At 37.0% G+C, this 23,722-nt stretch overlaps 1 protein-coding gene across 2 annotated transcripts in view; it reads right to left on the bottom strand.

The window, feature by feature from the left end:
* The window catches only part of AFG1L (AFG1 like ATPase), a 202,207-nt gene that overhangs the window by 53,520 nt on the left and 124,965 nt on the right, over positions 1-23,722 (bottom strand). For both annotated transcript variants that reach the window (XR_005368108.1, XM_038554878.1), the window contains exon 8: positions 4,330-4,412. Coding sequence is in view for 1 of the 2 variants with exons in the window: in XM_038554878.1 (XP_038410806.1) it covers positions 4,330-4,412 (83 nt within the window). In the remaining variant the exon portion in view is untranslated. The remainder of the gene's footprint in view (positions 1-4,329; positions 4,413-23,722) is intronic.

The following is a 23,722-nucleotide window of genomic DNA, read 5'->3' as shown; positions in this document are numbered from 1 at the left end:
TCCAGCTATGAAAAAATGTGACAATTGAGCTAGAAATGTTTTAAATTTTCATTGATCAGGTTCTCTCAGTTGAGGGAGGAGGAGTGTGTGTGTGGACTATCATAGGCAAGAAACATGAAGTTTTAAATTGTGGGGATGGTTTAGCATGTATGAGCTCCAGTGTTTGTTTTCACAGACCTTTCTTCTAAAACAGAGCTGTAACCTTAAAGCTATATGGTTTCTGCCAGCAAACTTTTTTTTTAATGTTCAAAGATATATTCCCCCAAATTATTTTCTACTTGGAATAGATATTTCCCAAGTGGGAGATTAAGAGTACTTGAGACATGAACCTTATGTTGGTAAAAGAAGAAACTTCTTTTTGAGATCAGCTCAAAAGACAGATGAATATACGTATTATATTAAGCCAGGTAAAAATATGTGACTATTTGGGCTTTGTCTGAAAGTTGTAACATATTTTTCATCATATCAGTAAGGTCCATGAAAGTGAAATGGTCTTGAGACAATTTAATCGAAACATTAAATAACTGAATAATGCGTTCAGGTATAAATTCTGTAGATGTCGTAGATGACTTGGTGGATAGGAGCCAAAAGAAATAAAGGGAGAAAGCCTGGCTTCTTAAAGGTTCCCTATATTGGGAGAAACAGTCGTCCATGGGTCTCTTTCTCTCTTGTACATCTTGCTGAGCATGCCAAGAACATGTGGCCCTAACCATTTCTCAAGGTTGTATTTGGCACGAGAAACCTTAAAAGATAAGGCAATGTTTCCCTTGAGACAAAAAACAGGCTTGCTTACCTCTGGCTATAAAATGGTCGATTCCCCAAGTTCAGAGTTCCCCTGCTATAATACAATTCACTGCCATGCAGGTATCCATCTGGGCCCTTGGCAAAACTCCATATGCCCCCCCAACACACACACACACAATGGGACCACAGGGCAAGGAAAGCACTGATAACATGCTCTCTATACCAAGGGTAATAAAATCCTGTCTTTGACCCAGGTCTCTTATGTCTTCTGCCAACATCCATGAAACAGTAACAGGCAAACCTTCTAGCTAGTAAGTAGGGTAAAATCAAATCCCAGGATCAATACCTTGCCCCCATCCCTTTTGGTTCAGTTTAAAGTCTTCCACTGAGGCTATGGCCTCTGCTAGGAGTGGGGTGCAGGATGAACAGGAACTCTCTCCCCACCCCCAACCCCTAGTTCCTTCAACAGACTTGGAAAAAAGAATCTGTACTACTCAATTCCTAATGAAAAAATGAGAAAAGGGACAAGGGAGAGTCCCTAGCAATCTCCGCTAGCCATGAAAAACTATAACCCTTCACAGAAGTGGCAGCAAATCACATCCCATGATCCCTCAAGAAGTGGCATTTCCTGTTTGAAAAGAGATGCTCATTGCATACAGAAAATGACATATGACATTGCATATAGAAATGACCTCCAGTGTCACCAGCCTCCAAGCAGAGAACTAATCTGAAGCAGTGAAATTCTCTGGAAGGCATGGGATGGGGCCACCATTGGCAAACACCAGACAGTTCAAAAAAATTACTGGTCCAAGCCTCCACCCAAATGCAAACAGGAAGCCCAGTGCTTAGTCAATTTGGTTTGGATTTTGGCAAACCATATTCCTCACATGGGATTCCTATTGAGCCCAATCCACCAAGCAACAAGGAAGAGAATGACTTTGTGCTCATGTATGGGGTGATCACGCAGTTACCACAGAATGCAAAACTGGACAACCATGGGGTGTTTTTAATTTCTGCAAAAGTTCAGGTATCTGGGCTCAAGTTTTCTGTCGTTTGTAACTTGATAAACTTAAAGCTTCTGAGTTTATTTTATATGAGATTATATGAGATTTGGATGGGCCAAAAACATCTGGAACTTATTTATAAAGGTACTGTAAGATTTCGATATTTAATGTGATATAAACGTAAAACTACAACTGAAACAGATTACATATGAACATAAAACATCGTGTGTGAATTAGTTCTTATGTAACTCAGGCAATATTGTGAACCATAGGAAGTATCCCTGTGTCAACTTTTGGGGTACTTTTAAAAATCTCTGATGATTCTTGATATTATTTGGATTGTGTAATGGGATATTTTGAGTTAGTTTTTGGAAAGCTAGAGTATTAAAATATTGAGTTAATGAATACTTCTATTTCATTACAGATCACATATAGGTTTCTACTTCTATGAAATTCTCAGATAATGCTTGGTGTTCCCCTGGAGGGAAGCTAGAATTTTGTTTTTCTTTTCAGGCAGCTGAGGAAGGTGGGTAATGAGATTGACAATGAGTTCAAGGAGTCTGAACTTGCATGTTCAGGAACAAAGGCCAGATGTTTAGGCAGAGGATAATAAAGAGAAACACATGCTGTAATAGGGTAATATATAGCATGGTACATTAAAACCTGTTATGGGGGAAATTAATAAGTTTCCCTATAAGAATAAGATCAAAAGAAACCTAATTAAATCAGAAATGTTAACATGACCCTAGGAAATGTTTTTTTTATCATGAAAGAAGTTCTCCCTAAGGGCTCATGTGAGACAATATAAATTACATTCCTGGCACCCTGTCTCTGCATCTAATATTATTCTCCCACTCCCTAGAAGACTTTAATTCCTGATTTTCTTCAGGGACACATAACTGCCTTACCCTCTGAGTGAGCTGTGCCTCTAGGTTCTCTAGTTTTGGTTATCAGATTATGGTGAAACCTTTTTTGATGTTAAATACATGAACAAAATCTACCTTCCTTGAGGATTAAATGAATTTATATATTTTTAAGAAAGTTGGTCCCCAGAGTTTCATTTCTGGACTCTGGGACGTGTTAGATATTGTTTTCCTCCAATGCATGTTTAAGTACAAACTGAATTTCATTGTGTTAAAATTGTATTTTTATCAGGAAAAGGAAGAGGCTGCGCCAGGGAGAAGGTCAGAGAGAAAAATGGCTATGCTCCCAACAAAATTAGCTTTCCATGTCCTGTAAATTCCACCAGGACCTCTCTAGCAATATGAAACAAATTTCATCATTTAGACCCAGACTACCATCTTGATTTAAGGAATTTCCCATTAGGAAAATGTTAATTCTTCCACATAAGGATACATTTTGTGGGAAAACAGAGAACAAGGATTGCCCCCTTTGGAAAAGAATGCAGAGAATAATAAGAAGCTAATTTCTCAGTACCGCACACCTGAATATCATGAAATTGGTAGCAAAGAATCGGGGAAAGATTACAAATATCAGAAAAATTTAAAAACTGTAAAACACAAACAAAAGGAACAGAGTGATAAAAGTCTAAGCTAAAGTAGAAAGAAGAGCTATAAGAATTTTTAAAAATTATAAAGTACTTTAAAGACAAAGTACTTAAGGGCACATGAAGAACCTTCTATAATAATCATCAGAATCTGAATAATAAACTGAAATAGTCCCCCTCCCAATACACTGTAAAGCATGCAATTTTAATTATGTGATTTTTCTAGCTAATTTCTGCTTCAAAAACAGTAAAGTACTTCTGCTTACAAGGTGGTAGAGACAAGAACTTTTCTGAACCTCTCATATACACGCTGTCATCAAAATTTAAATTAGCAGAAATATGCCTTTGAGATAAATCAAAATTACCCCTTAGAGCTATTTATTGAAAACCCACTATGTGTCCAATAGTGCTGGTATACACTAAATAGCAGTTTACACTTGTAAAGCACTTGTCCCTTTTCGGGTACTCACAAATGACATTTTAAAACCAACTATTTGTTTTTCAGCATTAACTGCACATGCTGAATACATCTATTGTTATAAATGGCTCCTACTCAGCAGAGTCTTCCTTTTTAAAAGATGAAATATATCCAGTTGTACTTGTGTATATATATTTTACATAGTTACGTATGGAAGTCAATCAACAATGATAAATACAAACAGATTGTCTAACAAAATAAAACAACAATTTTTGGGGAACAGAAATGGCACATTTGTCAGGAGATGTCCACAAATAATTAATTACTTTCACACAGTAAAGATATTCTCTTAATACTAGAGTCTCATAAGAGGATTCTCATTACTTTCTAACCATCTGTCATCACTCTTCCCCAAAAAACTAATTAGGGTTTCATCCAATCACACATTATAAATCATGCAAATGTGCATGGCAAAAAACAGTCTAAAGAAGTTAAGATGATAACATTTTGTATTTTAAAAATCACAGACTTCAGAACTAGCCTTTCTTGCTCTAATAATTATCCTGCTTATTTTTCTCATCTTTTCCCGATTATTAGACATTAAACTTAGAAAATTAAATTAAAAAAAAAAAAGAGAGAGAGAGAGAGAACCTTACAGATAGTAGAGTTTTCCTGCAGCAGGAAGGTCCCTTTTCCGGTAGTCTATCCCAGAATCCAGCTGGACCGTATTACAGTATTTCTATAATTGAAACACACAAACAAGTGGTGGCTTAGAATTATGTTACCCTTTTACCTTTTTTAATTTTTGAAAATTTTCTTCAATAAAGCAATGAGTTTAGGACAAAACAAGAGAAGTCACGTAAGAATCACAGAAGTTGAACATTAAATATATCTCAAGTCCCCAAAACTCAGTTGAAAAAGTTAAGATTTGCAGCATGCCTTTCTGAAACTTTGCTAAAACAATACTAATCAGCAAATTCCCCACATAATTACATTATGTTAAAAAAAAAAATAAAAAGTAAAGTCCATTTCCAGTTACCAGGAAGTAAGAAGCTATCAGAAAGAATAGCTCATGGGTCTCCAGCATCACAATGGGAGAGTTGGGCCCGAACAGTAGTATTCACATTTTAAACCAAATGATCTTACTAAAGTAATGCTATATGTATACTTGCCCTTGATTTGTAAATGAAAGCCACTGCCCTTTTTCATTATTTAGTTCCCTTTCCAGCCATCAGTGTCTTTAGAGTTCTTTCCTGGTGTAGACACCTCCCTTGGCCTGAGTCCTATGCCACTAATGTCCTTCTATTCTCCTAGTTACTCTTTCTTCGCCATCCCCCCAGGCTGCACATGTGCATGGAAACTCATACACCACACATACATATACCTCCTGAAACTCCTACTGTAGAGCCTGTGAACTTTTGCTACACCTATCTTGGTCAGTTGGCTTTCTTTTTAGGGGAGAGGGGGCATATATATGTTATATATTATATATACATATGTATTCCAGTAGAACAATGGTGAGCAAGGGTTTTCAGAACAATTCAAGAAACATTTACAGGCTGATCTTTTTGTTTTCATCCGAAATGAAAATTGCTTTATGAAAATTCATGAGGAAAAAATTGTATTTTAACAACTTCATTACCTTTATTAGTGAAAAACAGCTTTTTTGGCCAAGGTAATTGCAGCAAACTGTATTCTCCAAAAATGGCTGCAATAATCTCTCCATGCCAACATGTTGTGATGTTGATATTCCAACCATCAGGAAATGGGGTCTATGCTCTGCCTCCCCTGAATCTTGTGACAATGACAAGATGATGCCCTGCAATAATATCCTATGTGATATCCAAGGCAGCTCCTTACTTACTGGCTGGAACACTTGCTCTGGAACCCTGAAATGCTAGGTAAGCATCAAACTGCCTGGAGAGAGCTTAAAGCAGTCCATACAGAGACTCGGCCTGGAGAAGCCCTGAGATGACATGAAGACAGAAGTGTCTGATTGGTCCCCAGCTGCTCCAGTTGTTGCCACTATGGTAGTAAGAGAGCCAGAATTGCCAGCTGAGGCTTTCTCAAATCCCTGACCCACAGAAACAGGGAGAGATAATGAAGCAATGTTGTTTTAAGCCTCTAATTTTTTCAGTCATTTGTTACACAGCAATAGATAATCAGAACAGTCATATCTGGGCATATTTAGAATGTAGCAACATTCTTCCTCTCTGAAACTGCATCCTGGGTTGAACTGCTACCCAAGAGCTGAGGGCTGTTTATCATCTGTGTTATGGGGAAGAAACTGTACACAGTGGCAGTGAGAATACATTTCCCCTCCTCCCATGCTGCAGCTGCTAAGTGGCTCAAGAAAGTAAAATAGGGTGATCAACCATCTCCCTGGGACTGAGGGGTTTCCCTGAATGCAGGACTTTTGGTGCTAACACCAGGATAGTCCTGGGCAAACTGGGACAGTTGATCACCTTAGGAATAACCCAGAAATCTGGGCTGAAGGCTGGAGTATTTTGATTTATATATTAGCAATTGTGAAGTTAATTAGTATAAAATAATCTCCAAGAAGAAGCTGGTCCTCTGGAGAAGTCTACAAAGCTGAGCTTTTGAACTAAACCTATGATGAACAACTCCTGAACCTAACAAAGTCATGCCACCCTACAGTGCTAGACCTGAGCAGCCAGTTGGCCTCCCCATACAGACATCCCTAGCTCACCATCCCAAATGGCTCAAACCCACTCCCCAGGCTTCGCTCTCAGGACTCGGAGCCTGTAACCCATCTCACCAGAAAGGAATATAGTATGGCTCAAGTACATGCATTCCATGCTCCTCTGGCCTCAGATGACCTAATGTTTTGTTTTGTTTTTTGAAGGGTATAGCCATATATCTCTCTTCCTCTCAATTTTGAGTAATGTACTAAAACTAAGAAAAGAGATACTTTCCCCCTGTTGCCCGGGATTTTAATTGTGGGGGCTCAGTCACCCAGTACAATGAGGAGATGCCCTTGTTTAGCTAACACTTCATACTCTTATCTCTCTGAGGGAAATATGTCCTGGTATGGTAAAGGTCAGTTTTTCATAAGCTACCTGTATCACAGACAATATAATAAATAGGACAGCAATATATTCATGTAAGAATATTTAGCCAGGCTATTTCCTTTAAACCACAATTTATCTTATATGACTCAATATTCCTAATTTAGCCAAAATTTCTTCTTCTTTATTTTTTGCTATTAAAAAAATAAGACTAATGGAAGTTATACAAGCTTCAATTTCTCTTTTCTGGGTAACTAACTTCTCTCTCATATAAGTGATTAAGCCCTACCAAATGATTGCATTTGTACATTCACTAATCACCACTGAGGAATACCTAATCAGCAGCAAAAGAACTACAACCAAAGCCCTTAGATTTTAGCTCTTAATTGTCTGAAAAATACTAACACTCCGTTTATGTTTTTAAAGAAAAATAAACCTCAAATTTTTCAGATTTTATTCACTTAAACTAAGTTCTTCAGAATGCTCTGCAGAAGGATGGAAAAGGGTGAAAGCTAAGCTGTTTCCAAGTTGATGAATCTAGTCAAAAGGGCATGATCTAATTTCTTAATTTCTAGGGGTATTTATAAGACCTGTGACCTCTTATCACCATCCAATTGCAATGAATAAAATTAATCAGCTACCAAAATAAATTTATTTTTAAATAGTTTGTATATTTACATATACAAAGGACAAATACAATTACACAATCTAAAAATGCAAGTAGGAAATTTAGGGAGGAAATGGAGGAAGGTGGGCACACCAGTAGGAGCATATGCATGAATGAAAGACCTTGACTTTGTAGAGAAAAATGTACTACTAAAAGAATCATATTCTAGAAGTTTGCATTTTCCTCAAGATCTATTGTGTGTATTTTTAGCAACTATGAAGAATACCATCAGAAAAATAGCCATCTTACAAAATAACTTTATACAGCTTCTACTCTAGCTTTTCCCTTCCAAGCTGGAACAAAAGAACAATAAATATTGTTGAGAAAATCCTTTAAAACCACAACATATTAGCCTTGTAAGCAAAGACTGAAATAATAAAATCTACCTACCTTAGATACTCTTTATTGTAAAAGTAATATTCCTTACTATGGAAAATTTGGAAAAAGAGAAAAAAATATAAATCAAAGTTTTATGTCTTATCTAAATGATTATATTAAATAGGAACTTAAGAGATACACATTATTGAAGTTTTTCTTGACAATACTGAACTGATCAATTCTATACATTTTTAATAAATAAGCATAAAAGTAAAATATGTTTGAGGCTTTTCTAGTTCCAGGAAATAAAATATTTAAATAACCAAAATCTGTCTTTTAACTTAATGCTTCATTTTTTTCAAGATTTATCTATTTGAGAGAGAGAGAGAGAGCAGAGCAAGAGAGAGAGAAAGAGCACACGGTGTGGGGGAGGGGAAGAGAGAGGGAGAAGCAGGCTCCCCACTAGAGCAGGGAGCCCTACATTGGCCATGACCTAAGCCTAAGGCAGATACTTAACTGACTGAGCCACCCAGGCTCCCCCTAACGTAATGCTTTAAAACAGTATCTTTTTAAGCTAAAAAAGTGATCCATGCTCATTGTAAACAATTCAAATATTAAGAGTATAAAAGTAGAAATGAAAGTCTATCCCCTTCTCAGAAAAAAGTTTGCTTATAGCTTATATCCTTCAAGTTTTTTCTACATGTATAGAGATGATGACAGAGAATGGGGTCATATTTACACACACAGTTCTAAGCTTAATTTTCTGAATGTCTTAAAAGTTCTCTGAGAGAAAGAACTAGATTTACATACAAGAAAGCTACACTGCATACAGCCCTGTTTTGTTCGCTAAGAATATAACGCTATCAGTAAATGACAAGTAAGAGTACAAGAAAGATACTGAACCAAAAAAAAGGAGGCAGGGTTGGGGGTATCTTTTTTTTTTCTTGAGGCAAGTATACATTCAGATATATGTGTTGGAGCAGATACACATTCTAAAATACCTGCTTCAATCTCATTTAAAATAATCATGTGCTACCACTTTTAAGCTTAAACAATGATATATAAAAATTCAACACATGATAAATTTGGACATATTTTTAAGCTTCTTATAGTGTAGGTATAACATAAGTACAGAAAAGTACACAAGTCATAAATGTCCAACTCAATCAAGAAACAGAACATTACCAGCACCTGTGAAGTCCCCCTAGTATCCTCTTCTACCTCTTCAAAGGTAATCAGTACCCTGTTACTAGCAACATAGAATTTTGCCTGTTTGGGAAGCTTTTATAAGTGGAACCATCCAGGATGTATTCTTTTGAGATTGGGCTCCTCTATGTTTGTAAGATTCATCCATCCATATGCTGTGTACAGTTACAGTTTGATTGCCATGTCATATCTACTATGTGAATAAGCTACAATTTATTGACTCACTCTACTTGATGGACCATCTGGGTTGTTTCTAGTTATTTGCTCTTTCAAATAATGCAGCCATGAACATTTTTGCACATGAGTTTTGGTGCACACATGCATGTACTCTTATTGGATGTAAACCTAGAAGAGTAACTGCTTGACCACGAGAATCTGCTCAGTTCTAGTGAACACTGTCAGGGTTCCAAGGTGACTGTACAACCTACACTCTCACCAGTAGTGTATGAGCATAAATATGTGTTTACTACCACTATAATGAAATACAACTGATTTTTGAATACTCACCTTAATTATTGATGTAATATTTTTGTATGTTAATTTTTCAGGATGATACTAAAGATGTCCTATATTTTCACAAATATGCTACACTGTTTTATATCACAAAAAAATACACACTTATTTAACAAATCCCCTGAAAATTCAATAGTTACTTTGGATTAACTTAAACACTGAACACTATATGCTGGGTACTTCCCTGGTTCCTAGAAATACAATAATGAATAAGTCTTTGCTCTGACAGCCTGATAGAATTCAGATATTTACCTCAAGTTACCATTTTCTTCTTTTCCCAATCACAAACACCATTTTTCAAAGTTGCTAAGTTCTCTGCCAATTAACTAGAAGTGTAATTTTACTTAGCTTCCCCCTCAGTTTTCTCCTCTCTAAAATAAAGGAATTGGGGCAGCCCAGGTGGCTTAGCAGTTTAGCGCCGCCTTCAGCCCAGGGCGTGATCCTGGAGACCTGGGATTGAGTCCCGCATCAGGATTCAGGCTTCAGGCTTCCGGCATGGAGCCTGCTTCTCCCTCTGCCTTTGTCTCTGCCTCTCTCTGTTTCTCGAATAAATAAATAAAATCTTAAAAAAAAAAATAAAGGAATTGAATTATGATTTCTTTCAGTCTAAAACTCTCTTTTTTTAAAGATTTTATTTATTGGGGTGCCTGGGTGTCTCAGTTCGTTAAGCGATCCACTCTCGATTTCCATTAGGTCATGATCCCAGGGTAGTGAAATCGAGCCCCGAGTTGGGCTCCGAGCTCAGTGGGGAGTCTGCTTGAAGATTTTCTCTCTCTCTCTCTCTCTCTCTCTCTGCTCCTCTCCCTGCTCAGGAGCTCACTCTATTTGAAAGAGAGCACACAGGCATGCACGTAAGCAGGAAGGGGAACAGAAGGGAGAGAGAAACTCAAGCAGGCTCTGCACCAAGTCAGAGCCCAATGAGGGGCTTGATCTCATGACCTTGAGACCCATGACCTGAGCCAAAACCAAGAGTCCAACACTTAACCAACTGAGCCAACCAAGCACCCTTCAGTCTAAAATTCTCAAACTTCATCTCTAAGTTCTTGTTCAAGTTTCTTTATTCTGAGATAGACCCAAGCCTCAGAGTCTACCACAAGCCACTCAGCCTTCTTTGCTTTCTTGCTCATCTCTTCCAAAATATATTTTTAAAAAATTTTTTTCCCTACTGTGCCACTCTACATCCCTGGTTATCCCACTTGTCTCTAGCTTAAAATACTCACACTCTATCACCTTACTAAGTAAGATCTGCATGCCTTCTTTTTATCAAGCAGTTTCAGAATTTCTCATCCTTTCTAAAAGCAGGAAAGCAAGATACTTTAACCATTGCCAAGTGCTAGTATGTCTCACTTGTGCTAGTGCAGAATAACCTGAACTTACCTCATATAATCCTCACAATAGTCATACATGGAGTAATCTTTTTTTTAAATCCCCATTTTATAGTTGAGAAAATTTAAGGGGGAGATTACTTTTTTAAAAAATCACTGCAATGGGCTAAACTATGTTCCCTACAAATTCACATGTTGAAGTCCTAACCCCCAGGATTGCAGAATGTGACTGTATTTGGAGACAGAGCCTTTAAAGAGGTGATGACATTAAAATGAGGTCTCTGGGGTAAGTCCTAATCCACTATGACTGATGTCCTCATAAGAGGGGGAAATTAGGACACAGACATGAAAAGAGGACCATGAGGGGCAGCCCCGGTGGTGCAGCAGTTTAGCGCCGCCTTCAGCCCAGGGCGTGATCCTGGAGACCCTGGACAGAGTCCCACGTCAGGCTCCCTGCATGGAGCCTGCTTCTCCCTCTGCCTGTGTCTCTGCCTCTCTCTCTCTCTCTCTCTCTCTGTCTCTATGAATGATTAAACAAAAGTCTTTAAAAAAAAAAAAAAGAGGACCATGTGAAGGCAGAGGGAAAAGATAGTAATCTGCAAGACATGGAGAGGCCTCAGAAAAAACCCCTGCCAACGCCTTGATCTTGGACTTCCAGCCTCCAGAACTGTGAGAAAATACATTTCTGTTGTTTAAGCCACCAGTGTGTGGTATTTTGTTATGGGAGCCCAAGCAAACTAATAATATTAATACTCTTGTTCCATTAATAGGCATTCAGTAAGACATTTTTTAAAAACAGTAAAAAAAGGAAAGAACAATTGCAATATTAAAAAAAAAAAAAAAAAAAGCCAGGACTGAAGCTAGAAGTTTTATACACTTGCTTATAAGGTGAGCCACTAATCTGCCTCTTTCTGCAGCCACAGTTAGAAGGGAAAAAACAGTAATTTCACAATTCATAGACCTCTAGAGAGGCCACATAGTTTGTAGGTGGCTGAGCCATGATTTGCCCAGATTATCCATGCCCCAAATCTGTGATCTTCCCACCATGCCACACTGCTTTATTAAATAGCATCCACAGGATCATTTGTCTTTAGTCTTACACATTTACATGATTATTTTTTGCTCCCCAATTCCTTCCTTGTTCCAAATCAATTACCTCTGCACAGCCTAACTATGCTAATTGCTCTACTAGAGGTCGATACTGTATGATTCCATTATAATTTCCTTGAAGTGTTTAGTCCAAAACTGTGTATGAGATATGTTCATCCTATACTAAATTCCATACTATACTGGATTGTATTATAGTACTCTTCCATCATATAGGACATTTTCTATGTTTAAAGTTTCTGGTCAACTCATAGTCCACTATTTTTGTGACCTTTACCTGATCATCTAAACTGATGTTGCCAGTCTTGGCAGATAAACTCCAAGAGAGCAAGAACTGTCTGCTTAACTCACTACACGGCACCATGTACTCACAGGCCCTACAAAGCAGGATTCGAGTCCTATGATGAGGATGATTTATTTCCCTCTCTCATAGGTGCAAAAAGGGAAACTAAAACTAATCTCAGATGATTACTATCTTCTACAAAATACATATGAAGTTTCTGTTCATATTTTTTATATCTCATAATAAAATTGCCATAAACTTGGTAAGAGAATTTGAGATGTAAACAAATGAGTCCATCTCCATCATCAACATCATTAAACAGCAAAGGTTAAATATAAGGGAGCCAGCAACCATTCCAAACCCCTTAAATATACTCCTCTCACACCCTTTAAGGTTGGTGGTATCATTATTATTATTATTATTATTATTATTATTATTATTATTCCCACTTTACAGATAAGGAAACTTAAGCACAAGAGAAGTAACCTTCCGTTATCAAAAAGTTCAAAAGTGGTAGAACTATAACAGTACTCCAGCTGGTCTTAAAGGTTAACTTGCTTCAAGTTGATGCACTCCCTTGCCTGCTGACTTGAGGCCCTTGATCTGTAACAGAACTAATTTACTTTCTTTCAGATCGGCAGACCAGTGGCCTTGGGGAATGAAGGACCCGAACATTCCTAGGCCACAGAGGCCAGCAAGTCTGCCTGAAGCTGCCTTAGCTTTCTGATTAGCCCAGAAATCTTTTAATAAAACATGTTTTTCTTTTTAAGATTACACAATGACTTTGCTGACCTCCCTTTGTGCATCTGTAGATCTTGTCCTCCTTTGCAGACAGAACAGTACTCACAACTGCCCCCAGGTACCAAGGAACCAGACTTTCTTGCACAATCACCCCTGAACACCAAGGAACCATAACTTCCTGCACAACCTCTGAGCACCCAGATAACTCTGTAGCTGGCATCAAGTCTGTACATAATTAAGAAATGTCACAGACCACTCCACTCCCTTAAACCCCTTTAAAAATCTCTGGACCAGGCAGAAATCTCGGAGTTGGCCTTTGGACAAGAGTTTGTGCCTTCTACCCAGGTGGCCAGCCTCCTGAATAAAGCTCATGCTCCTTTCCAGTCAAAATTCATCTCTTGGTATTGGCCTTTTGAGGAATGGGCAGCTGAACCTGGGTTTTGGTAAGAGAACCAGGATTCCAATCCAGGCATTCTGGTTTCAGCGTTCATATTCTTAATTAGTTTGCTATATTGTCTCTATACCCAGGAAACATCCAAGCAACCAGGTCTCTTACTTGGATATACAAAGCAATGCAAAATTCACATGAGCTTTTGGAAAGTCCTTGCAGTACTCTGTCAGCTGCCTTCTGCTCATATGCTAACCAAGTAAGGTCCAGTCCTGATGGTTATCTTGAGAAGCAGCTGTTTTGCAGTGAACAGATTCATTTACTTATTATAACCATACCCCATACAAAAATGATATGAGGCAACTTTTCAGAAACCCTGTCCAGTTATGTTACATGGCACATAAAAAATTGGAAGCTTTTTTAGAATGACTGGGATAACAGAAACAGATTTGGGTTTCAAGCTTGTAAGTTCTGAGATAAGGATCATGTTTATGTTGTTCATCACTGTATCCCTAGCACCATATCTAGTACATAGTACATAGCACATACTCAGTAAATACTGATCAACTGAACAAATCATTAGCAAACTTATCTATATGCAAAGTGTAGGTGCAAGTCAGTATGTTAGAAACTACAGGAAAAAGCCAATCAGTACAGTCCCTTTCCCAAGGAGCTTTTATGACAAAATGGAAATTGACTTAGCAAGATTCTTGCTAAAACTATTCAGCAAAGACTGACATGAACATGGTTGGCCAAGCCTGAGGCTGAGTAGAGGAGAGGGCTTCAAGGAGTTTAACTAAAGTAGAGTCGAGCAGAAAGTCTTTGTTAGAACTCAGATGCGACAGAAAATTCAGCCAAGGAATTCTATTTTCCTCCAAGTAACATGTTCATCCCAAGGCAGGGTTTCTTCAATGACAAAGAGATGAAACTGAGAATATATCCACATTCATAATGCTGAGCTATGCTGATTAGGCTGCTTATGCCTACCACAACCATTCATATAGCTTGGGAAAAGACACAAGCTAATTCTGAGCTTCCTAAACCAATGCAAATGGCAGGAAGATGGAAATACCCTGTTGGTAGACCAGTGGTTCTCAACAATGGTTGCATGCAAGCATTACCTGGCAATTATTTATCAAGTACCAATGCCTAGGTCATACTCCCAGATATTTCTGTAGAGGACAGTTTACGCTGGCTGATTTTGTTTATTTTATCTTAAGTTCCTTAGTCATTCTTTTTTTTTTTTTTTTTACGGATTTTTATTTATTTATTCATGAGAGACACACAGAGAGAGGCAGAGACATAGGCAGAGGGAGAAGCAAGCTTCCTGCAGGGAGACCAATGTGAGACTTGATTCCAGGACCCCAGGATCATGTCCTGAGCAGAAGGCAGACACTCAATCACTAAGCCACCCATGTGCCCCACACGTTAGGTCATTCTAATAAGCAATCAGTGTTGAGAACCACTGGTTTAACCTAATCTGGCCCCACCTCCAGTTGGTCCTATCCAAATCACATGGCTACTACACAGTAAAAGAGAGGTAGACGGAATTTTGGAGAAAACAACCACAATGTTCATCATAGGGATAACTAGAGTCATAAGACCACCCAAGGTTTGTGTTTATGGTCCTAGAATCACAGAATCAGATTGGTAGCATTGATTCCTTTCTTGTTTATATTTGGATAAAATGAGATGAAAAAGAAATCATCATTACTTTGCAATGTGGGCAAAGACAAAAAAACATGAGTTATCAAGAACTTTGTGAATGAACAAAGGAAATAAATAGAATACTAAGTAAACAAAGGATTGATAAAGCTTAACATAGGTTGGAGAAATATTCTATAATTGGAGTACTTGGATTAGATGAAGAGAATTTGGAATAAATTTCCCTAGGGAAAATAAAAATACAGGAATATACAGAAAAGACAGAAGAAGACTTGAGTGGCTGGTCCAGTAGAAGATTCCAACATCTCAAACTAGAAGACCCTAAGTTCATAGTTAGGTTTTTCAACTTACATCTCATTGTTCCAACTATTTTCTCTTCACATCTCAGGTTGAATTTATAGGTGTTCAGGATGGTTTGAAAGTTACCTAGGTAAGTTTAGGGGACCAGATGAAACAAGGATGCCTACTCTTCCACCATCTTGCCTCTCCCCCTACATCTCATATTGTTAAGAGGCTACATTCTTATCTTTTTGAGCAACACTGTGACTTGGAACATTCTGACTGTGACTACTGCTACTATGTAACCAGAGGTCTTGTTCAAAAGGCCAACGACTAGCTTTCCTTTCTACATTCTTTATCTTAGACATATTGATTCTAGAAAATATTTGGGCTCTAGTAGAATATGGTATTTATCATCTGTAGACTACCAAGAAGGAGGAAATTGTCAAGAACAAGAATCTATTACTGCCTCTGTCAACTTGGTCAAGACCTGAGGTGCTGTTAGTATACTGATTTCCCGATAAGACTTCATTTATTTGGTTAATCTAAGATACCAGTTTGTATCTTAAATAGTTATGTGTAAAGATGATGAGCACATCAGGATTGATGAACTTTTGTCCTTATATTATCAAATTGTTTTGGCATAAGGTGGAAAATAAAACAACCCTAATATTTATATGAAGAGATGTTTCTGTTCATCAGAAAAGTGGTGACCTTCGGGCCATGGGATGCTCCGCTGCCATATTATAGGTTTAATCATATATGTTATGCATAAAATGTTTAATTGTGGTTATCTTTATATTTTATAAAACTGTCACAAGAATAAAAATAACTACAGCCACCATTTATTGAGTACCTAATTTTACAATAACCTTTAAAGATAGGATTATCAGCCTCGATTTACCAATGTAGTACTTAAGATTCAAAAAGAGCAAAAATTCTGCTCCTGACTTGTCTAGAGTTATTTAGCTCTTAGAGGGCAGAGACTGAATTCAGGTCTGCAGACCATGTGCTCCTCACCATTACACATATCTCCTATATTCAGAAAAAGACACAGAACAAAGGTTTAAAACTTCTACCACCTTCAAATATTTTGGCCATCATGATTTTGCAATAACATGATACTGACTTGATACGTCCAAACAACAGTAAAATTCCCACACATTAATTCCATGTGATTTCTTATCATTTATTTATTTATATCTAATTGTGTTCTAGAAGGATTAATGTGGCTTCTTTAAAAAAAATCATCGGGGAATCCCTGGGTGGCTCAGTGGTTTAGTGCCTGCCTTTGGCCCAGGGCGTGATCCTGGAGTCCCAGGATCAAGTCCCACGTCGGGCTCCCGGCATGGAGCCTGCTTCTCCCTCCTCCTGTGGCTCTGCCTCTCTCTCTCTCTCTCTATCATAAATAAATAAATAAATAAATAAACAAACAAACCTTAAAAAATAAAAAATAAAAAACAATAAAAAAATCATCTTACAAAAAAATCATCCATACAGTTTGCATATTCAAATTCACCATTTAATTTTCAGTGCTATCTAATATACAAGTGTAATTTGACAAAACCTAATAAAGCTTTAATTGCACAGAACCTTTGACCTAGAAATTCTATTTCTAGGAACTTATCCTACAAAAACATTGACTCTTGTGACTAAAAATGCATTTGTAAACAGGTTTTTTAAAGCATTATTTGAAACATAGTAAATTGAAGTACACAAAAATTGCAGATTAGTTTAGAAATATTAACACTTTGCATTAGTAGAAATACAAAGCAGACTCTTAAAAGAAAGAGCTGCAGTTATATCTGATATAAAGAAGATCTCCAGGATATCTCCAAAGTATAAAACCCCAAGTCAGATTAAGATGTAACTATTACTCCATTAATTTACAACAAAACTATATGCTTAGGCATATATAGAGATATGTATGCAAAAAAGTGTACAGAAAACTGCTTGAAAAGATAGATTTTCTTTCAGCTTTACTAAGATATAACTGACATATAATATTTGCAAGGTTAATTTGTACAACTAATAACATATTGCAAAATGATTACCACAGGAGCACTGGTTAAAATCCTATCACCTCACATAATTACCATTTCTTTTTTTATGGCAAGAATCTAGCAACTTTCAAGCATATAATACATTATTGTTAACTATATTTACCATGCTGTGCATTAGATCCCAAAAACTTAGTCATCTTACAACTGAAGTGTGTACCCATCTCCCCTTTTCCCCCACTCCCCAGCTCTTGGCAACAACCAATCTATCTACTCTGTGACTCTATGAGTTCAGCTTTTTTTTAGACTCTACATATAAGTGATATATATATGGTATTTGTCTTTCTTTGACTTATTTCACTTAGCATAATGCCCTCAAGGTCCATCTATTTTGTCACAAATGGCATCATTTCCTTCTTATGGCTGAAGAATATTCCATTGTGTGTGTGTGAATGTGTGTGTGTGTACCACATCTTTATCCATTGATCCACCAATGGATGCTTAGGGTGTTTCTACATCTTGGCTACTATAAATAATGCTGTGAAGAACCAAGGGCAGGTATCTGTTCAAGATAGTGATTTCATTTCCTTACTCAGAAGTGGAATTATTGATTCACATGCTAGCTCTACTTTTTTGTGTTTTTTGTACTGTTATCTTCACATTTGAAGTAGCAGTCCTCCTACTCCTTCCTGTCTTTACTAATAACTTTCAGGAGAAAAATATCTTCCATCAGCCTGCTAGGGATTTTGCGGTGTTCGCAGACCTTCTCTGGATACACATGCTCCACAATTATTGCTCCTTCTTGAATTCTTAACCTTATATATTTTCTCTCAATCCTGCAACATATAAGGCTGAGTGCTGACAACCTTTCTTTTATTTTCCCAAAAGTAGCACTAAAGCTCGTTTGTGATCTCTCCCTGGTGTGCAGATTCAGGCTGGCTTTCTGAACATGCTCACCAGCCATCTACCAGGGCTCACTCTTACCATGACCTTTGGAAGCACAGACAGGGCACTAGCCACAAAGTGAGGGTGTGAGATACGCAGAGCACTGGGGATGCCCTTGAGCCAACAATGGGGATCTGTGGGCAAGGTGTCGCCAGCAATTTGTGAACAGGCTTCTTAATGTGTGTGAAGCAGTTGGTAGGATCCACCACTCTTTAATGCCTTCAAAGAGCTCTATCTGCTTTTCTCCTAGACTCATCCTACCCTCAGTCATGGAGCTCATGATGCAGTACTCTGGATGGGGCAAAAGAGGAATAAGCCTCTTAGGCAGCCTTCCACACAGCTGAGGAAGCAGGGTGATCATTCACATCCTCTTATGATCCCCTACAGGAGAAATCACAGGCCAAGAAGGTCTCTCTTGGCCCTGCACTGTGCTGCCTTCAGGGAGGAGTGATGGAGGAAAAGTCAAACAGTTCCTCTTACCTTCTCCAATGTGTCCGAACTCCGGTTTTTTGTTTGTTGTTCCCATTGTGTGTTGGAATTTCTCCAGTAGAAACCTGGACATCTACAAAGGCTATCTCATCCTTGGGTGACTGTTTAAGATAGTGTTTCCAGGGACTCACAGACCACAGCTGAGAGAGACTAGAGCTGGTTCACAGAACACTGCAAAGTCCACAGCCAGGACCAACGTCTAAATTCCTATTACCTGACACATGGGTAGGAAAGCCTTCTCCCAGGTCCCTTGGCATAAGGTGCTAAATCCAACACCATCCACAAAGGCATTTTTGTCTGTGAACAGATGCCAAATTATTGTTGGTCTGGAGGGACAGAGCAGGAACAAGAGATGTCTTATTCAACCCTGATACTGACGTCATTCCTCCACATTAAATTTTTTAACAGTGGCCACTCCTGAGGAGGGAAGTAGGAATTAGGGTGGAGGAGAGGAGGAAATGGGGAGAGAGGAGAGTACTGAAGGGGGAGCATTTGATATTTAGTAGATATACACTTACGTGACGCTCAGACTTTTTAATAGAGCATGCATTCATTTCTCTTATGAAATTTTATAAAAGGAAAGATCTTAGAGAACTCCGTGTATTGTCTCCAATTAGTGGTACTTGGAAAAAGCTGATAGCTGTCTTATTGAAATCACAGCCATTATACATTTCCAGCTCTGCCATAACCAATAGAATTTTAATTAATCTTCCATTTCTTCTCCCACTGTTTACTTTATCCAAGAAGACCAGAGTCCTCATTCCCGAGGTAAAAAAAGAAAAACATAAGAATGACATCACAGACTGGAAAGAAGTTAATGATATGCCTTTTGAGAATCTTTTTTAAAACCATGCTACCAACCCATAACTGCAGCACCTGTAAGCTTTCTTTTTCTTCCACAAAAAGGAACTGTGCAATATACCCTCAGGCCAAGAGGAACTTCCCTCTACATCTGCAGCTTTGCAAAATCCGTTTTTTAAAAACCCAGTAAATTTACTCACAAGTTTTTTTCCTTCTTCTATACAAATCCTCAGGGGTGAATAATGACTTTCCTATCTTAAAAAATACAACCATATAAATACACAAGGTACATAATGCATGTGATCCATTTATACTATAATCACAACTTCAAGAATGATAAAAACTCATCTAAAAATATTTAGCTTTAAAAATAATTTTCAGAGACTTCATTAAAACTTATAGTATCCAGGACAGCATTTAGAAATATTCTGATCTCTGGTTCTGCTCTTCCTGCCTTGTACTTGCTCAGCTTTTTGTCATTTCACTGTTCATTAGCACTTTTATTTAGAGATGAAAGAGGAAGAGAAAGAAAATGAATTCAGTCAATCTTGTAACTTATTCTATTCTCTGATAAAAGATCTGAAGAATAAATTTGAAGCTGTTCGCTAAAACAAGACTGAACATCACTATATTTATCATTGTGTACAACTAAAGGTAGATTAGTAGGTTATACTTTTATAAAAGAAAAAGAATTCCTTGTTGATATGAGAATATCAAGCAAGTGAGAATATAATTAATTCTACCCAAAGACAAGATTTACAACATGTAAATATAACAAATATATAATGTTAAGACACACACACGCACACACACATATGGAGCAACAAAGTTTGTGGAAAGAACTCCCAGAAGAAAAGCAGAAAATCTGGGTTCTAGGTGGGACTCTGCCACTAGCCGGGCAGTCTTAGGCATGAGCCTCAATTGCTCACACTTTTATAAAGTGATGGATCAATGTTGCTAAGGTTCCTTCAGCATATTCCTTGCTCTGTATTTCTCAGCTCTCATTGTTCATAACTTACTTAGTTCCACATCAGGTATCTTCTCCCACATAAACTGGAACTATTTTTTGCTTTCTCCCTCTGCCTTCATCTTTCCATTCTAAGTCTTGTCCAGCTTTCTCAGGAAAATCTTCACTTAATTCCAATCAGAGCAAAACAAAATCATAAGCATGACTATTAAACTAAGAGTGATGGCAGAGATACACCTAAGTGAAGAAAACAAAAGGCCTAACAAACAAAAAGGCTCAATTTCATCAACCTCTGAAATTTGCGGACACACACGAGTCCATTCAGAATTCACATAAATTTCAATTTCATTCACTTATCGTCCACAATCACCAGCATTATAGAAGGTAGAAAATTTATTTAAAATTTGTGGTTTTATCACTGTCTTATATCTTTGCTAGCACTGTAATCTCCCAACACACAGTTAAACACTCCTAACTCAATCCATATTGAAGTATAATATTTTTCTTATACTATAATTATTTGTTGGTGTGCCTATTTCCTCTACTAGAACATCCTGATTTCCTTGATTCATTTCAGGACAATTTCATCACTGCAATCCCAGTAGCTAAGCACTTAATAAATACATGTTGAAATCTGAATGTTGTTTTTCTTCTATTTTATCTTATGAAAGGGTAATATTTGAGCTACCTGGGCAACTAGGCTTCTGTAGACTAGCTAGCCTAGGACTTTAACACTATATTTAGAACAATGTTTGGAGGAGAAACCTATCATAATTCAAAACAAATAATTTATAAGTAAGCATCTGAAACTTGAACTTTTTGAAAATTTGTAGCACAATAAGAGCCTCGGCAGCCTTGCAGTCCAATCCCATCATTTACAGATGAAAAAAATGTAAACTTATGTGGATTCGAGTGACTTGCCAAAGTCAGGAACAGAGACAGGCTCACAAAGAACTGCCTTCTTAAACCATTGTTTTTCTGCTATATCATGAACACCACATAAATATGTGTGATATGACTATATGGTTTCTTCTACTTTCATTTGTTAAGAATTTTAAAGATTTTATGGCAGACTTTATTCAACTAATCAACTGTATCTTTATAATACGTGAATCCTAATGATCATTATTCATTATTGACTGAAGAATACACTATAAGGACTTTCACATGTCTTCAGAGGCAAATTACAAAGTGCACATTTAATAAAAACAGAAACAAATTGAACACTACTGAAACTACATTCCAATTATACATTAAGAAGTCCCTTCTATTAATTCTAATTTTAGTTCCAATCTACATTTTTGTTATTTATTTAATGTTTGTGCATATTCAGAGAGGACATTGTCTCAATAAGCTGTATATTATTTAACACCAACCTGAAAATGGGAAGTATAAGATACAGTCAATAGTAAAGAACAAAGTATTTTGTACCAAGCACCTCTAATATGCTATAATTTTGAGAGAAAAGCTAAATTCACTAAAGCAGAAAAAGGTTTCTTGGATATCTTGAAGCCTCAAAAACTTGGCCAAACTATTGTTCAGTGTGCACACAGTTTGTGTCTTCATGCTCAGATGTTGTTGAAACAGCAGACTTAAAAGAAATAATGTCAATGAATCCTACCAAGCACTATACATGACCTCTGGGGTAATTAGCAATCATTCAAAAGCAACAAGACTAAAATGTTCTATTCTTTATTACTGTCAGCTCTTATCTTGATCAGCATTTTAATAAAGATGCTTCGTTTCTAAGACAGTTTCATGAATCAGTCATAATTACATTCTGACATGCAGTGAATAGTAAAGCAAAACTAAATATCACTTCATCAACCTTTCTAACCTTTATGCAAGTATTAACTGTAAATAATTTTTACACAATCCTACAACAGAAAATCTGCATATTTCTTAGCTTTGTACATACTTTACCCCAAATGAATTTCCTGTGACCTATACCTGAAAAACACAATCAGCCATAATTATCCAGTTTTGTGAGATGTTCAGGTGTTGCCTTTCAGAGTTCAAATCAACTTCAAGTATAAAAGGCTACTTTATTCTACAAATGGCACAATATGCAAAATGGGTTAAGTAGCCAAAAGCATCTCAGAGCATTGTGGCTTGAAAGAAGTCTATCCAGAATCAAAACGTCAGAACAAAAATATGCTAAAGCAAAATGACACTTATAAAAATAGATTCATAGATTACACATTAAGAAATGGATCTGGATGACTACTGGAGAAAGTCTTATCATTAAAGTATGTTAAAAGAAGAATATTAACTAGAAGGAAATCTGGGCAGTTAAAGGGTAGGGTTTTTTTTTAATGTAATACCAGAATAGTTGATGGAAGAGGGTGAAAATTTATCAGAAATAGATATAGAGATACTATTCTGATATTGAGGATGACATGCAAACTCTTTTAACACCAGCAACTCCCCCCACCCAAATACATGCTTTAGAGTTTTGAAATAGCTGATTTCTCTTTTTGCTGAAGATTTTTAAAAATATTTTAGATAGTCAAGGGGAACATTATACAACTATCAGAATAAATTGATACTACATTTTAGGTGATTTATTGTTTCAGGTCTTAGAAGACTTCAAAATAAATGCAACGCTTTCTCAAGAATAATGTCTGTCTTCTCAGGAGTGGATATAGAATATCCGCACAGAGCTGGGTTCCCAAACCTATATTTTCACTATGTCTCTCAAATAAGTAAATTTATAGTAGATCTACCGAGTGATATTTTTAACCAAGCTAATTTCCATTTAAAAACTTAACTACAGTGAAAAAGGAACATATTTACCATTTTTTACTTTGTGTAAGTTCAATTTGAAAAATAAATTCCTTCTATAATCAATATAAAATCATTCCCTTTATGTTTTCTTAGACATTTTATTATAAAATGACCTTCCCAGAATGTTACCAACCTGAGGTAAAAAGGCATCAGCAAGGATCATTTTCATGTGGGACTAAAAACACAAAAATGTAAAAAAAAAAAAAAAAAGTATAAATCTTTTATGTGATAATTTTTGTTTAACTCTTCTATTTAGCTTTCTTGATCATTATTCCTTCCTTTTATTGGAGGTGCAAGCAAAGAAGGGAAAAGAAGTGTTGATTTAAGAAAACAGATTTCCCAGAAAGAAAAAAACTGTGATTAAGATTTAAACAAAAGCTAAAGATGGCTTCCTCTGAGCACTGATGAGGTCCGCTACCTCATTACTAACAACTGAAAACTTGTGATGCATTTTGTTTCAAGAGAATCCAAAAGTCCTTGCTATAAAGCAGACAGGGGGGTGCAGAGTCCATTCACTCTTTCTGTATCACGACCATTAT

Source organism: Canis lupus, chromosome 12 (assembly GCF_011100685.1).
Source record: "Canis lupus familiaris isolate Mischka breed German Shepherd chromosome 12, alternate assembly UU_Cfam_GSD_1.0, whole genome shotgun sequence".
Classification (NCBI taxonomy): domain Eukaryota; kingdom Metazoa; phylum Chordata; class Mammalia; order Carnivora; family Canidae; genus Canis; species Canis lupus.
The sequence above is the reverse complement of the archived record's forward strand: the minus strand, read 5'-3'. Positions and strand labels throughout refer to the sequence as shown.